The sequence below is a fragment of the Lithobates pipiens genome, unplaced genomic scaffold, assembly GCF_037356315.1.
Source record: "Lithobates pipiens isolate NorthernLeopardFrog02 unplaced genomic scaffold, aLitPip1_a1.2 Scaffold_23, whole genome shotgun sequence".
Taxonomy (NCBI): Eukaryota; Metazoa; Chordata; class Amphibia; order Anura; family Ranidae; genus Lithobates; species Lithobates pipiens.
This window is the reverse complement of record NW_027507785.1, coordinates 35,514,088-35,531,574: the sequence shown is the minus strand read 5'-3', so window position 1 is coordinate 35,531,574 and position 17,487 is coordinate 35,514,088. Positions and strand designations below refer to the sequence as shown.

The window sequence follows — 17,487 nt, the reverse complement described above, 5'->3', positions numbered from 1 at the left end:
TGTTAAAGGCTTGAACTGGCCATTTAAATCCAGTACAGTGTCAGTGTCCTCCCGGTTGGTCTGGTTCAGTCTAGACTACCAGGTAGTAAGGTGGTACGGTCGACTGAACCAGACCTTGAGGTAGGGTTGAGATTTACACTAGACCCTAGTCGAGTGTAAATCTTCTAAACAATAATGGTTGGTGTAGGGCTTTGAAAGGCAGCCTAATTGGAACATGAAGTATCCTCATCCCAGCTCCTCTAAACATCTTTCTTCTGATTACCAGGCTGGCGGGATGCTACGAGGCTCTTGATGGCGGGAACACAGCGGACGCCCTTGTCGATTTCACCGGCGGGGTCTCCGAACCCGTCGAGCTCTCAGAAGGACAATACACCACGGACGCCAATGAGAGAAATGAACTTTTCGAGCGAGTCTTGAAAGTGCATAATCGCGGAGGCCTAATCAGCTGCTCCATCAAGGTCGGTCTTTGTTCCGCTAATAGAACGCTCAAATGAATGTAAAATGTCATGCCAGCGGGAGATCGGCTGTGTAACTTGTGTTAATAAGAGCTTTTACCTCCTCTCATGAATAGAAATGTCACTTGTAATCAAAACAGGGGGTCTGGACGCAGAATACCACATTACTGAGAATCACTGAGCTTGTTAAAGGGGACCTGTCATGTTTTTATTGAGTGCTGAAAGGTGGTGAATCGGAATTGGGTTTGCATGGAAGTACATTTACATTCCTTGCCATATTTGATGCTCCTGATTTCCAGCACACTGGGGGAGATTTACTAAAACCTGGAGAGAGCAAAATCTGGTGCAACTCTGCACAGAAACCAATCGGCTTCCAGGTTTTAGCCCACGTTCACATTGGGCCAATTTGGCACGTGCTTTTACATGTCATGTTGCATGCCAAATTGGCGGCGCTGCATCAATTCCCAAAAGTAGTGGAGGATGGGTTCTGTGGGTTGAAGCTGGAGATGGAGTGCAAGGCTGTTGTGGCCTTGACATTGTGCTGCCTGGGCCCAAGAATTCAGAAATTCAGGCACCCCAAATGGCCCCCACATTCATTATTTTATATAATAATTAAAATGTAATTTATCAGAAGATCTGATTAAAAATGTCATAACGCTATTCCCTATTTTGTAGACGCTATAACTTTTACACCACCCAATCAATATACACTTGTTGTGATTTTTAAATTTTTTTTTTATTATAAACCAAAAATATGTAGCAGAATACATATTGGCCTAAACTGATGAAGACTTTTTTTTTTTTTTTTTTAGCCAATATCTATAGGAGGGGTTTCCACCATCCCTGCTAAGTTTCATTGTGTACAGTATGTCTTATTTTCAGTTTGTGTATTATATGTGTAGCACTGACCCCCGAAGGAGCTGCTGGTTAATATTTGGGCTTACCGTTACCTTCTTGACCTCATATGTGTTTCCCGAGGTAGATGGCCCAAAGAACCATAGAGACTGACACTGGATCCACTTTAGGGATTTTTATTTGCAAAATAATAGAAAAAACACAGTCTCTCAATAAAGGATAGTCGGTATGGGTAGGAAGTTCAGGTACTCTTGGAACTGCATAAATCTCTCTCCATAACATCTAGAGAATAGCCATTCACAACTGGATATTACAGCCATCTGATAAATCTCCTCTCAACAGATTTAGCAACTGATACATAGTTCAGGTAGAGAAAAGTTTCTGCCACAGACTTGGTTGTAGAACTTGTCAATGAAAAGTCTCTGCCATAGACTTGGTTGTAACTGAAGGATATTTGAAGTTAAAGGACCCTCGTACGGTACCAGTATTTTGCAGCTGGTCCGGTGATATCATAAGAGTGTGGATTCACCTGGTGTCTGTCAACTTAGCTTCCAGGCTCTTACCGAGCAGCCAGCCTCTTGCATGGCCCTCTTCTGAAGAGTCCTCCCCTGGTTGCATTCTCGGTTGCTGGTCCTCTCCAAAGACGAGACGGCACCGGAACACCTTGGAATCCTCCTTACAATTACTGTGCCTCGGGCTTGCCAGCCCTGAGACTCGGAAACGGATGGATCCGCACCCCAGGCCATGAGGGCTCCTGAGGGCTGGTCAGGAGGACCAGGACTAAGAAGACGGAACAATCCTCTGGCCCGGAACCCCGCAACACGTGATCTCCGCACCTTAAGTACCCCCTCCCAGAATGCCCAGCAAGAGAGACACACTCCCTGGTTGGTTTAGAGAGAGATTAGCCCCCAATGCGTCCAACCGCACAGCGTTCTTATGCTTGCCAGAGGTGACACCGACACCTATGGTCAAGCAGAACACAGTGCAATCCAGCCAAACTGGCACCGAGACCATCATTTAGAACAATTAACTCCAAAACCCAACTGTGCTTTTAGGAACATTTAAATTTACAAAACAAATAGCGCGTGCTCATTGGAAACCCAGCGCTACATATGTGAAGTTGTGTATCGGAGATCGGTATTGTCGTAATAGTGAAGCCTATTGAGATTTCCATACATTAGAGGATTCCAACATCATTGTTAAGTTATTGATCAGTAAGTTAGCGCTGCACTTTTTTTTTGTGGTTTGGGAACACTTAACAGTGCTCAATGGCAGGCCTTTACGCACACTTTTTATTTTACCTCCAGTAGTGTATTGTAAATGGTAGTGTGGTGATTACCTATTAAACTAAAAATCGGCAAGTGGAATTAATAAACCTAAACAGATTTAATTTGTGCCCCACCAGGCTGGCCCCCCATGGACAGTGTGCCTGGCTGTGGAGTTCATCTCTCCATCCCTGCACTCAGTGCACTGATTGGCAGCACTGACAGGCAGCAATGATTGGCACTGATAGCACCGATGGGTCCTGATTGGCACTGATAGGCTGCACTGATTGGCAGCACTGACAGGCAGCAATGATTGGCACTGATAGGCTGCACTGATTGGCACTCATGGGCATTGATTAGCACTGATAATAGGTGGCACTGATTGGCACTGACAGGTGGCACTGATTGGAAACATTGACAGAGGTGAGGGAGTTTTACACTAAGGCCAATATTGACTCTTAGTGAAACTGTGTGTGACACTGTCATGTAATGTAACTGAATGCAGAGAGAGACCAAATGTCAAAATTCAGCAGTGATGTCGGGGGTGGGTGGGACCCAGCAGCTATCAAACACCAGCCAATGATTGGGCTGCTAACATCAGCCCGTCCAGATCCCATCCCATGTCTGTTCAGAGTCATGGTAACGCCACCTGGGATGGATCTTTATATCTGATGGGTTCTTATAAGCAGCGCCTCTAAATACAATCTCATCCCATTGTCTGAAATCTTATCTGTAAATGCATTTTTTTTTTTGTTCCTCTAGGCAACATCGGCGGCTGACATGGAAGCACGGCTGTCTTGCGGCCTAGTAAAGGGCCACGCCTACGCTGTGACGGATGTACGGAAAGTGCGCTTGGGCCATGGGCTACTGGCATTTTTCAAGTCTGAGAAACTGGATATGATCAGAATGCGCAATCCATGGGGTGAGCGAGAGTGGAACGGGCCATGGAGTGACAGGTAATTCCGCACCAATCACAAGCGTTTTCAACAATTTCAGGCAAATGTGTGCCACTAACACAAAGAATGATGGTGTTCGGAGTGCCCCTTTTACCTAGTGAATCAGATAGTGCAGTGTGATTGGGCCGTGTCCAACTACTTATCCTGAAAATAATTTGAAGATGGCAGTTATCTTGACCTCACCTTCAGAAAAATGGTGGTTGCCTGGCTGCCTCTGGGTTCAATTAATTTGAGTCGCTGACCTGAAACAACTATGCACATCAAGAGTTCTGACTTTACTAGTTCTAAGTCAGTGACTCATAAAGTATTGAAGCCAGAGGGTTAGCATAATAGTCAGACAGGAAGGGATAAGCAACTCCAGACAGTAATTGTAAGGGCTCATTAAGGGTGCTTTCACCATCTTTTGAGTGCTTTTCCGGCTTTTTTTCCCCACAATTTTTCAGGTGTTTTTTTTGCACGTTTGTATGCAGTGTTTTTGGGCTTTTTTTTTATTAGCCGATCTAGAAAACTATTATCTGTTGCATCAATTGTTGCTAGGTATTTCAGCCTTTTTTAGCTTTTATTTCTTTTTATTATTATTCATTTATTATAAATTTTTTTTGTTAGGGTAAGGGGTTCTAGTTTAGGTTTGGGTTATTTATTATTTTATTATTATATGAATAATGTAAAATACACAAATAAAAATCATAAATTTGATAAATGAATACTAAGTAATAATTTAACCCTTACCCCTTAGGTAAAAAAAAAAAAAATAACTAAACATTCGAACACTTTGTTTTTATTTTTTTATTAATAATGTATTTTTCGAGATCATTGATGGCATCTTCGGCTTCAGTTGCGGCGTGCTCAGTGCGCCTGTGCCGTTGTCCAAGGCGCGCATGTGCCGTAGACATCAGTGCCCGGTTTTTGGAAAATATCTCCTTAACCGTGTAGGTTTAGGAGATATTTCTTGGACCTACAGGTAAGCCTTAACCACTTGCTTACTGGGCACTTAAACCCCCCTCAGTCCCAGACCAATTTTCAGCTTTCAGTGCTCTCACATTTTGAATGACAATTACTCAGTCATGCAACACTGTAACCAAATGATTTTTTTGTCCTTTTCTTCATACCAATAGAGCTTTCTTTTGGTGGTATTTGATCACCTCTCGGTTTTTTATTTTCTGCGCTATAAATGAAAAAAGACCGAAAATTTTGAAAAAAAATGAATTTTTCTTCGTTTCTGTGACAAAATTTAGCAAATTAGCAATTTTTCTTCATAAATTTTGGCCACAATTTATACTACTACACATCTTTGGTAAAAATAACCCAAATTTTTGCATATTATATGATCTGTGTGAAATTTATAGAGTCTACAAGCTATGGTGCAAATCATAAAGATTTGCAAAAAAAGATCACATCTGATGTACTAAGGCCTATCTCCATTCTTGAGACCCTAACAAGCCAGGAAAGTACAAATGCCCCCCAAATAACCCCTTTTTGGAAAGTAGACATTCCAATGTATTTAGTAAGAGGCATGGTTAGTTATTTTAAGTTGTCATTTTTTCCCATAATTCTTTGCAAAATGACGATTTTTTTTTTTTTTTTTTTTTTTTTTTTTTCACAAAATTTTCATTGTAATAGCTTATTTCTCCCACACGGAATGTGCATACCACAAATAACACCCCAAAATACATTCTTCTACTCCTCCTGAGTATAACGATACCACATGTGTGAGACTTTTACACAGCCTGACCACATACAGAGGCCTAATTTTGAAGTAGCACCTTCAGGCATTCTAGGAGCATAAATTACACATTTCATTTCTCAACCACCTATTACAGTTTTGAAGGCCCTGGAACACCAGGGCAATGGAAACGTCCAGAAAATGACCCCATTTTGGAAAGCTAACACCCCAACGTATAATCTATGAGGCATAATGAGTCTTTTCAATGGTTCATTTTTTTCCAGAAGTTTTCGGAAAATGTGGAAAAAAATGAAAACGCATTTTTTTTTACACAAAGTTGTCCGTTTATAAGATATTTCCAACGCATAGCATTTACATAGCAAAAATAACACCCCAAAATACGTTCTACTACTCCTCCTGAGTATAACGATACCAAATGTGTGAGATGTGCAGATTTGTTGCACGGATGGGCACTGCTGAGGCGGCAGATGGGCACTGCTGAGGCGGCAGATGGGCACTGCTGAGGCAGCACAGATGGGCACTGCTGAGGCAGCACAGATGGGCACTGCTGAGGCGGCACAGATGGGCACTGCTGAGGCGGCACAGATGGGCACTGCTGAGGCGGCACAGATGGGCACTGCTGAGGCGGCAGATGGGCACTGATGGGTCGGCACAGATGTGCACTGATTTATTGCACGGATGTGCACTGATTTATTGCACGGATGTGCACTGCTGAGGTGGCAGATGGGCACTGCTGAGGTGGCAGATGGGCACTGCTGAGGCGGCAGATGGGCACTGCTGAGGCGGCAGAGATAGGCACTGCTGAGTCGGCACAGATGGGCACTGCTGAGTCGGCAGATGGGCACTGATAGGTCGGCACAGATGTGCACTGATTTATTGCACGGATGTGCACTGATAAGGCAGCAGATGGGCACAGATGGGCACTGCTTAGGCGGCACAGATGGGCACTGCTTAGGCGGCACAGATGGGCACTGCTGAGGCGGCACAGATGGGCACTGCTTAGGCGGCACAGATGGGCACTGCTGAGGCACAGATGGGCACCGATTGGTACAGATGGGCACCGATTGGCACTGGCTGGCACTGGCTGGCACTGGTGGGCACTGGCGGGCACTGGCGGGGCACTGGCGGGGCACTGGCGGGCACTGGCGGTGCACAGATGGAGCACTGGCGGTGCACAGGTGGGCACAGGTGGGCACAGGCGGGCACAGGTGGGCACAGGTGGGCACAGGTGGGCACTGGCAGGGTAGATCTGGGCACTGGCAGGGCACTGGCAGGGTAGATCTGGGCACTGGCAGGGCACTGGCAGGGTAGATCTGGGCACAGGTGGGGTTTTTATCTGTTTACTGACAATTTTACACTCACAAGGCACATTCGGTCTCCTCACACGCTATCGCTGTGTGAGGAGACACGTTTGGCAATGGGTGATGATCTCATTTGTTTACATTTGAGATCATCACCCATTGGAGGAGGCGATCGCGCTGTAAACGGCCGCTGTGATTGGCCGTTTACAGCGATCTGTGATTGGTTGTGTCCAGCGGACACGGCCAACACAGATTTTCCCCGATGCGCGCTCCCGGGAGCGCGCGGGGAACTCTTAAAGGGGACGACGTCAATAGACGTAGTCCTGAAAATTGAGATCCGCGCTATACACGTCATTTTACTATAGCGCGGATCTCAAGTGGTTAATCTAGGTTTACCTATAGGTCAAAGTGCTCTGTAAGGGTTTACAACCACTTTAATGAATGCAGAGCCTACTCGGTTTGGAGTAACAATCTCTGCCATTCCGAGCAGGCTACATACAGTAGACTGCTCGGATTGGCTTTGAGAGTCAGGGGCGCGGGCTGATGATGTTACAGCCTCTGCCAATCCAAGCAGGCTTTGTATTCATTAATAGATCGGCTCAGCGCTGTATGGCTCCAGCAATAAGAAGGGCACATAAAGTCTCGGAAGGGGGGTAGTCTTATGTGGTAAGTATAGGCAAAAACTGTAAAAAAATTTTTTAAACAAAAATGGAAAATTGGGGGGGGGGGGAGAAAAGTCGTCACATATGCCGGTCGTCTTATACGTCGGCAAATATGGTAGTGTAGCACTAACCCCCGAAGGAGCTGCTGGTTATTTTTGGGCTTACCATTGCCTTCCACTTCTTCTTGTTGCATGTCTAGGGGATGTCCCGTGGTAGGTGACCCAGTAACTTGAGACTGACAATAGATCCAGTTAAATGGATTTTATTTGCAAACTTCAACCATTGAACAGTCTTTAACTTAGGATCAGAGGGTTGGAAGGGAATTCAGGTACTCTCAATGTCAAAGTCTATAAACGTTAGAGAACTTGCTTACTTTGACTGCATCCAGAGAATAGTCATTTGCAGCTGGATGAACTCAGGTCGGACAGTCCCTCTCTCACAAGGCCTAGCAGCCAACAAGGTGCTTACTCAGGAACAAAGTCTTTGTCACAGACGTTGTTGCAGAACACGTAGGAAACTAAGCTGTAGAACACTTGTAGGATACCTGGATCTTTCAGCCCACTTGGCGATATCCACAAGACCGGATTCTCTCGGTTACTTCAGCCCTTCCAGGCTCTTGTTATGAAAACCAAACTCACACATGGTGTTCTTCTAAAGAGTCCTCCCCTGGAATGCTCGAAGTCCGATGGGGCTCTCCCAGACCAGAGATGGCACCCATCCACCTCAGAATCCTCCCCTAGTTTCCATGCCTTGGGCTAGCCAGCCCCGAGGCATTAAAGTCGGGTGGAACCGCAACCCCAGGCCATAGCCTTTCTGGGGGCTGGTCAGGAGGACCAGGACCATGTAATTGGCACTTCATACTGAACCGGTACCCCGAACCACGTGACGTCTGTATCTTAAATGCCCTCTCCCAGAGGGCACAGCGAGAGGGCCACTCCCACTGACCTGGCTCCGAAAAAGAGTAACTTAAGCGCCTGACTAGACCATAGTTCCACACCTGCCACCCGAGACAGTGCCCCCTGTGGCCAGGCTGAACATCTCGCAGTCCAGTCAGACTGACACAGAAGTCAAATTTAGACAAATAGACCCAAACCAAACTGTAGTTTGGGTAAAGTATTAACTTTGAAAAACATAGTGTGTGCTCTTCAGGAGCCCGCCGCTACAGTAGTTATTTGTGTATTTATTTTACATTTATTCATATATTACAATTTTTTTTTATTTGAGAAAAAAAGGCGCATTTCCATGAATTTTTTATGAGAATATAAATGCGCCAAAAATGCATAAATCTGCCAATTTGAGCGACAAAAAAAAAATAGAATTTAGGCATTTGGCTTCAGGCAACTTGGAGTAGAGATGTGAACCTTCTCCATAGAGAATATATATATATATTTTTTTCTCCTCCCAGCATTTTTGCGCTTCAAGCAGATAATTGCTCAGATGTGAATGGGGCCTTAGGGCCGGTTCACACAAGGCATTGCACAGGAACGTGCTGTGTGATTCACATATAGTTACATAGTAGGTGAGGTTGAAAAAAGACACAAGTCCAACCTATGTGTGTGATTATATGTCAGTATTACACTGTATATCCCTGTATGTTGTGGTCCTTCAGGTGCTTATCTAATAGTTCTATGCGGTGTGATTTTAGCCCAATTCATTTTGAATGGGATGAAATTGCACCGCAGCACACCAAAAGTAGTGCATGCACTATTTTTGCAAATTTTGCTGCAACTGCATCGCATGGTATTTCTGTACCATGTAATCTGGTGTGGGCACCGCTTTTGCGATCTGCATTTGGGGTTGCCATTAAGTTGATATTGGCACCAGCACAGTGCATTTTTAATGTGGTGCAGCAAATGCTGTTTGCTGTTTTGCATGTGCATTTTACATGTAATTGTAATGCGTTCCCAGTGCATTGCTGGCATATAAAAATAAGCAATTGAGCTGTGTTTTTTTATTACCCACACAGGTCAAGCTAACATGGCAGCTGGAGGGGGGTGGTACACTTAGGGGCTGAGTCGAGTTGTACCTCATGTCCTGCTTGGTGGATAGTACACCACCAAATGTGACCCATTCAAGTGATTGGGGCTTCACCGCAAGCATGTAATGCACACAGTTTTCAGCATGGTCCTGCCGCTTCTCAAGGGGTTAAAGGAGGCAACATATTGTCTAGCATCCATCTATCATCTGCCCTCTGAAAAGCAATTCACTACAGACCTTGCAGTGAAATTCATGCAGTTACAGAACAGATGGCTTGGGAGAGTAGAGTAGTGAATGTACCTGTCCTCTGTGTCACGTGGCTGTCTGTTCCCTCCACAGTTCAGAGGAATGGCAAAAAGTGAGCAAGAGCGAACGGGAAAAAATTGGCGTGACCGTGGAGGATGACGGTGAATTCTGGTAAGTCCTCTGCTAGCAATATCTTTGGGTATTTGTATGTAAAATGATGGTATACTAAAACCTTTAAAAAAAAGTTCAGAGGCGTAACTAGAACCTTCAGGGCCTCGGTGCAAGAAACCATGAAGGGCCCTTCCCACTGATCCTGGGGCCATTTACTCCCATCGTGGGACTCTTTATGGTCCCGGAATGCGAGAGCCCAGTTGCAAGTGCAACCTTTACGACCCTGATAGTTCCGCCACTGGTGTCCAGTAGTTTTTATTTTATTTTATTTTTTTATTTAACTCCCCCCATTGATGTCTCACTTTTGAGACAGAGAAAGGAGCTGAGGACAGACTCATCAGTCCCTTTCTCTGTAAATGAACAGGAATAGCTTTGTATGAAGCTTCCCGTTCATTCATAAACTGAGGCATAGTAAACAAAGTTGGGGGGGCATGGTCTAAACAAACTATTGGGTGTGTGGTTAGAGTCTGAGATGAAAGCGGGATGGGGGGGGGGGGAGAAAGAGATAGGGATGGAAGAAGGAGAGGCAAGTAAAGAAAGGAGGTAGATAAAGATACTCCAAGCACCTGGTGTTGGCGCTTCAATCATCCTGGCACCATGGTGGTTATGGTGTCAGGATGATTATTTCTTATAATCCATTGTAATATAAAATAGTTAAACTCGCCATAATGCAGAATCAGTGGGAGCCCTGAGCGTGTCACTTACCACGTCACCTGCTACAAGATGGCGCGCTCCACTTGTCCCCACAGATGGCGCGCTCCACTTGCCCCCCACAGATGGCGCGCTCCACTTGCCCCCCACAGATGGCGCGCTCCACTTGCCCCCCACAGATGGCGCGCTCCACTTGCCCCCCACAGATGGCGCGCTCCACTTGCCCCCCACAGATGGCGCGCTCCACTTGCCCCCCACAGATGGCGCGCTCCACTTGCCCCCCACAGATGGCGCGCTCCACTTGCCCCCCACAGATGGCGCGCTCCACTTGCCCCCCACAGATGGAGCTAGTCCATGCTGCTCTGAATCGGTGATTCGGTCTCTGTGCCATTTACAGAAGACCAGGTCTCGTGGAGGCCGAAGGGAAGAAACAAGAGGCGCAGCCTGGGTGGCAATGAAAGCGGCTGCCAATAGAAATTGAGCAGTTCCATTTCTCTTGGCAGCCACTTTCATTGCCACCCGGGCTCCGCCTCTTGTTTCTTCCTCACGAGAGCTGGTCTTCTGTAAAATGTCAGCATCACTAGTGTCGGCCCTGGATCTTTAGCGGCAGCTCTGGTGAAAAATTGGGAAACGGCCAATTTCCTGTGACATTTCCCAGGACATAAGACTGGGACAAGGGTCTAAATACCGGGAATGTCCCGGGAAATACGGGACTGTTGGCAACTATGCGTATACCACCAGAAAAATGTCATAAATTCTATATTAATTTCCCTGTGAGAGTCTTGTAGGGTATTTTGCACAAGATATCGGGTATCCCACAATGTAAAGCTCTACAGCAGAGGTTACCTTGCATTCTGTGCTCCTGCTGTGATCCTAGTATTGGTACTGTAGATGGATGTGCCCTGGACGGCAGGTATGTTTCACTGTTATTTGAGTTGTGGTCCCCTTTAAGTTGCGGCCCCTCCGCATCCAAGTTTGAGTTGTGGTCCCCTCCTGAGGGATCCTAGGGTAGTTCTGCTGGAGAGGACTGGTTTACAGTACTCTCTGGATTGGGAAGTTCTCATTTGGGACCCAGAATTTGGAGACTTGGAGAGACTTTGGGTTGGAAAGAACCTCCAAATCCTGATTACAGGGACTTTGGTCTTCATAGGTGCCACCTCCTTTCAGGCCTTCCCTGCAAGTGTGTTTAACCCTATCTGTGAGGTAAAGTTGAGTAGTTCACAGCTGTGACTATCTGGAGACACGGTTTTGTTGAGCTCCTATGGCCTTTACTGTACCCCTGAAGCAGACAGGAACCCATTGCGGGACTGGTAAATTGGCAGTGAGCCGTTATGTTGTCTTGATATACAAGGATTATGGATGGTTTGCTTTATTTTTGCTAAAGAACGCTGTTTTTGTTTTGAGAGTCCAGTAAAGACTGTTACTTTAAGAGCCCATTCACACAGGGGCAACACGACTTGTAGGCGACTTGAGTCAGGCAACTTGGACACGACTTGAGTTAAGATCACAGCGCGACTTGGGACGACTTCAAAACGACTTGTGATGACTTCAAGCCCGACTTGGGACGACTTACAAGTCGCCCCAGGCCAGGCGACTTTTGCCGAGGCCAAGCAGAGAATGAGCTCAAGGGGGAACTCCACGGCAAATTTCTGAAAAAAATTTGGCGTGGGTTCCCCCTCCGAGAGCATACCAGGCCCTTAGGTCTGGTATGGATTCCAAGGGGAACCCCCTACGCCGAAAAAACGGCGTGGGGGTCCCCCCAGATCCACACCAGACCCTTATCCGAGCAGGCTACCCGGCCGGCCAGGAAAGGGGGTGGGGACGAGCGGGCGGCCCCCCCCTCCTGAGCCGTACCAGGCCGCGTGCCCTCAACATGGGGGGGTGCCTTGGGGGAGGGGGGGGGCGTGCGGCCCCCCCCACCCCAAAGCACCTTGTCCCCATGTCGATGAGGACAAGGGCCTCTTCCCGACAACCCTGGCCGTTGGTTGTCGGGGTCTGCGGGCGGGGGGCTTATCGGAATCCGGGAGCCCCCTTTAATAAGGGGGCCCCCGGATACCGGCCCCCCACCCTATGTGAATGAGTATGGGGTACAATGTACCCCTACCCATTCACCTGTGGAAAAAAAGTACAAAAAAAAAACACAACACAGGGAAAAAATATTTTATTGCACAGCTCCGGGGGTCTTCCGTCTTCGGGGGTCTTCTCGCCGGACTCCTCCGCTATCTTCTTGTAGCTCTTTTGCTAGCGGAGGAGTCCGGCTTTCTTCCTCCCCGCCGCCGGCCTCTTCTCCCGACTTCGGGGGTCTTGTCCCCCTCTTCGGTTCTTCTGCCGGGCCACCGCGCCTTCTTATAGCTCTTTTACAGGCGGTGGCCCGGTCTTCTGTCGCCGCCGCCGCCGCCTTCCGTTCTTCTTCTTCTTCTTCTTCTTCTTCTTCTTCTTCTTCTTCTCCAGGAGATGTTGACACGACGCTCTCTCCGGCCACAATGCCAGGGACGCGCTCCGCTGCCACTTATATAGGGACAATGGGGCGGTGTCACATGGGTTGATGTCACATGGGTTGGCCACATGGGTTGATGTCACATGGTAAGGGGGCGGGGTCACCATGTGACATCAACCCATGTGACCAACCCATGTGACATCAACCCATGTGACACCGCCCCATTGTCCCTATATAAGTGGCAGCGGAGCGCGTCCCTGGCATTGTGGCCGGAGAGAGCGTCGTGTCAACATCTCCTGGAGAAGAAGAAGAAGAAGAAGAAGAAGAACGGAAGGCGGCGGCGGCGACAGAAGACCACGCCCCCCCTCCCCCAAGGCACCCCCCCCATGTTGAGGGCACGCGGCCTGGTACGGCTCAGGAGGGGGGGGCCGCCCGCTCGTCCCCACCCCCTTTCCTGGCCGGCCGGGTAGCGTGCTCGGATAAGGGTCTGGTGTGGATCTGGGGGGGACCCCCACGCCGTTTTTTCGGCGTAGGGGGTTCCCCTTGGAATCCATACCAGACCTAAGGGCCTGGTATGCTCTCGGAGGGGGAACCCACGCCAAATTTTTTTCAGAAATTTGGCGTGGAGTTCCCCCTTCAGAGCTGATAATTCTGTCAGAGTCGCCTCCGTATAGACGGAGATCCGACTTGGAGGCGATCTCCATTGAAATCAATGGGTACCGGTCGCCTACAAGTCGGATAGAAGTAGTACAGGAACCTTTTCTGAAGTCGGAGCGACTTCAGTAGTGTGCATTAAGACGGCTCTCATTCACTTACATTGCTTTTTAAATGTTGTCCGACCTGAGGCGACTAGGGGCGACCTGAAGTCGGATCAGGAGTTGCCCCTGTGTGAATGGGCTCTTACCAGCAGCTGGTGATCTCGGGCCCTCCAGGATTGGGAAGTCCAGGAAATTTATTTCTGTCTGTGGGTGATTGAGTGGTTGCATCCCCTATGAAATTGGGAAAGATCCTTCTCATTTGCAGTCCAGATCATTTTAAAATATCATCAATGAAGGAGAAGTAGTCCATGGGTTAAACCAGCCTTACTCAACCTTTTCAACACAGGAACCCTTGAAATAGTTCTCTGGGCTCGGGGAACCCCTGCTAAAAATTAGAAATCTACAACTCATGATACAATAGTGTGATGGTCAGTGGGAAGAATGGTCCTTACACTTGTGGTTATTGGGAATAATTATCTCCTTACAGATAGCTAACAAGATCAATGGTGTCAGTGGGAACTTATCTGAGAGGCAGAAATTGCCCAATGCTGAAGGGACCCCTGGCAACCTTTGGAGGAACCCTAGGGTTCCACGGAACCCTGGTTGAGAATCACTGGGTTAAACAAAAACGCTCTTCATTGCCATTAAGTATTGACGAACATTCTTAGGACATGGCTTTAGGCCTTTATTAGTTTGGCCACTATTTGCCCTTTAAGAGGTTTATTTTAAGCATTATTTGCATCTAAACGGAGCACATTACAGAGCCCTAATTTAATTTTAAAAGTCATACAAATTTCATGGTTTCCCCAGTAATCATTGATGTCTTATTCCCAACCCCATTTTTGCTTTTAACTTTGCTTTTTCAGATATCTTCCAGACACATTGAGGCTGATTTATTAAAACTGAAGAGTGCAAAATCTGGTGCGGCTCTGCATAGAAACCAATATGCTTCCAGGTTTTATTGTAGAAGCTTAATTGCACAAGCGGAAGTTAGAAGCTGTTTGGCTACCAAGTACAGCTGCACCAGATTCTGAGTGCTCCTGATTTAGCAAATTTCCCCCACTGGGTCGTCTTCCACTTTAGATCTTCTTCCAGCATTGGGTAACGTTCAAAGATGCAGAGAGCACCACCAACATGATGTCGGCACCACTCTCTGCCTAGGGGGCAGTCCCATGCTGTCCAGCACTCACAGTATGTCCTCAGTCTTCCGGATTGAATGATGCTGGGCGGAAGACTGAGGACATCTTATGGCAGAATTAAATTACTGCAGGAAACAGCATCAGAGGGGAGTTCGGTATTGTAGCCAAAGCTTTTTATTTCTTCTGCCGAGGAAACCACTATAGTGAAAAAAAAAATAGCTTGAGGTTGGTTTTTATGTGTTAATAAGTTTTGGTGTTTTTCAGGATGACGTTTGAAGATTTCTGCAAATATTACACTGACATCATCATGTGTAGACTCATAAACACGTCCTATTTGAGCATTCACAAGACGTGGGAGGAAGCTGTGCTGCGTAGTTCTTGGATAAGGCATGAAGACCCTCTGAAGAACCGGTCAGGGGGCTGCCTCAATAACAAAACCACTTTTCTCCAGAACCCCCAGGTGAGAACCGACCAGTGCTACTTCAGTAGGGAAACTCTATTTCTACAATGTTGAGTCCACTGAAAACTGATAGTTCATTTTGTGGCTTGTTTACAAGACTACATTTCTGGTCACTTGCATGCATATGATCATGCATAAAGACACTGATTCTCTGCAATGGTCTCAAGACTGTGGCCCTTCACTCGTCTTTATCTGACCCTGGGGCAACCTTCATCCCACTGACGCAAGACACTATTCCTGCCACTGACGACAATGATAGACTCTTCCTTCCATTGTCACCAATGACGGGGCACTGTTCTTCCTCCTAACACCAACGTTGTGAGGCTGACGATGGGGCCCCTGTTCAACCCCCCCCCCTCGAGGCTGACGATGGGGCCTGAGGCTGACGATGGGGCTCCTGTTCACCCCACCCCCCCGAGGCTGACGATGGGGCCCCTGTTCACCCCCCCCCCCCGAGGCTGACGATGGGGCCCCTGTTCACCCCCCCCCGAGGCTGACGATGGGGCCCCTGTTCACCCCCCCCCCCCCCGAGGCTGACGATGGGGCCCCTGTTCACCCCCCCCCGAGGCTGACGATGGGGCCCCTGTTCACACCCCCCCCCGAGGCTGACGATGGGGCCCCTGTTCACCCCCCCCCCCTGAGGCTGACGATGGGGCCCCTGTTCACCCCCCCGAGGCTGACGATGGGGCCCCTGTTCACCCCCCCCCCCCGAGGCTGACGATGGGGCCCCTGTTCACCCCCCCCCCCCGAGGCTGACGATGGGGCCCCTGTTCACCCCCCCCCCCCCCGAGGCTGACGATGGGGCCCCTGTTTACCCCCCCCCCCCCGAGGCTGACGATGGGGCCCCTGTTCACCCCCCCGAGGCTGACGATGGGGCCCCTGTTCACCCCCCCGAGGCTGACGATGGGGCCCCTGTTCACCCCCCGAGGCTGATGATGGGGCCCCTGTTCACCCCCCCCGAGGCTGACGATGGGGCCCCTGTTCACCCCCCCGAGGCTGACGATGGGGCCCCTGTTCACCCCCCCCCCCGAGGCTGACGATGGGGCCCCTGTTCACCCCCCCCCCGAGGCTGACGATGGGGCCCCTGTTCACCCCCCCCCGAGGCTAACGATGGGGCCCCTGTTCACCCCCCCCCGAGGCTGACGATGGGGCCCCTGTTCACCCCCCCCCGAGGCTGACGATGGGGCCCCTGTTCACCCCCCCCCAAGGCTGACGATGGGGCCCCTGTTCACCCCCCCCCCCCCGATGGCTAAGGATGGGGGGGGGGGGGCCCCTGTTCACCCCCCCCCCCCGAGGCTGAACGATGGGGGCCCTGTTCACCCCCCCTCAGGCTGACAATGGGGCCCCTGTTCACCCCCCCCGAGGCTGACGATGGGGCCCCTGTTCACCCCCCCCCCCGAGGCTGACGATGGGGCCCCTGTTCACCCCCCCCCCCCGAGGCTGACGATGGGGCCCCTGTTCACCCCCCCCCCCCGAGGCTGACGATGGGGCCCCTGTTCACCCCCCCCCGAGGCTGACGATGGGGCCCCTGTTCACCCCCCCCGAGGCTGACGATGGGGCCCCTGTTCACCCCCCCCCCCCGAGGCTGACGATGGGGCCCCTGTTCACCCCCCCCCCCCGAGGCTGACGATGGGGCCCCTGTTCACCCCCCCCCCCGAGGCTGACGATGGGGCCCCTGTTCACCCCCCCCGAGGCTGACGATGGGGCCCCTGTTCACCCCCCCCCCCCGAGACTGACGATGGGGCCCCTGTTCACCCCCCCCGAGGCTGACGATGGGGCCCCTGTTCACCCCCCCCCGAGGCTGACGATGGGGCCCCTGTTCACCCCCCCCGAGGCTGACGATGGGGCCCCTGTTCACCCCCCCCCCCGAGGCTGACGATGGGGCCCCTGTTCACCCCCCCCCCCCGAGGCTGACGATGGGGCCCCTGTTCACCCCCCCCCCCCGAGGCTGACGATGGGGCCCCTGTTCACCCCCCCCCCCCGAGGCTGACGATGGGGCCCCTGTTCACCCCCCCCCCCGAGGCTGACGATGGGGCCCCTGTTCACCCCCCCCCCCGAGGCTGACGATGGGGCCCCTGTTCACCCCCCCCGAGGCTGACGATGGGGCCCCTGTTCACCCCCCCCCGAGGCTGACGATGGGGCCCCTGTTCACCCCCCCGAGGCTGACGATGGGGCCCCTGTTCACCCCCCCCGAGGCTGACGATGGGGCCCCTGTTCACCCCCCCGAGGCTGACGATGATGCCCCTGTTCACCCCCCCGAGGCTGACGATGGGGCCCCTGTTCACCCCCCCGAGGCTGACGATGGGGCCCCTGTTCACCCCCCCCCCCCCCCCCGAGGCTGACGATGGGGCCCCTGTTCACCCCCCCCCCCCCGAGGCTGACGATGGGGCCCCTGTTCACCCCCCCCCCGAGGCTGACGATGGGGCCCCTGTTCACCCCCCCCGAGGCTGACGATGGGGCCCCTGTTCAC

General features: G+C 50.5%; 1 protein-coding gene across 2 annotated transcripts in view; it reads left to right on the top strand.

Annotated features, from left to right (window-relative positions):
• CAPN5 (calpain 5) overlaps window positions 1-17,487 on the top strand; it is a 181,068-nt gene that overhangs the window by 144,544 nt on the left and 19,037 nt on the right. For both annotated transcript variants that reach the window (XM_077451419.1, XM_077451420.1), the window contains exons 5-8: window positions 266-458; window positions 3,338-3,531; window positions 9,495-9,572; window positions 14,822-15,017. In XM_077451419.1, the coding sequence (XP_077307545.1) occupies window positions 266-458; window positions 3,338-3,531; window positions 9,495-9,572; window positions 14,822-15,017 (661 nt within the window). The remainder of the gene's footprint in view (window positions 1-265; window positions 459-3,337; window positions 3,532-9,494; window positions 9,573-14,821; window positions 15,018-17,487) is intronic.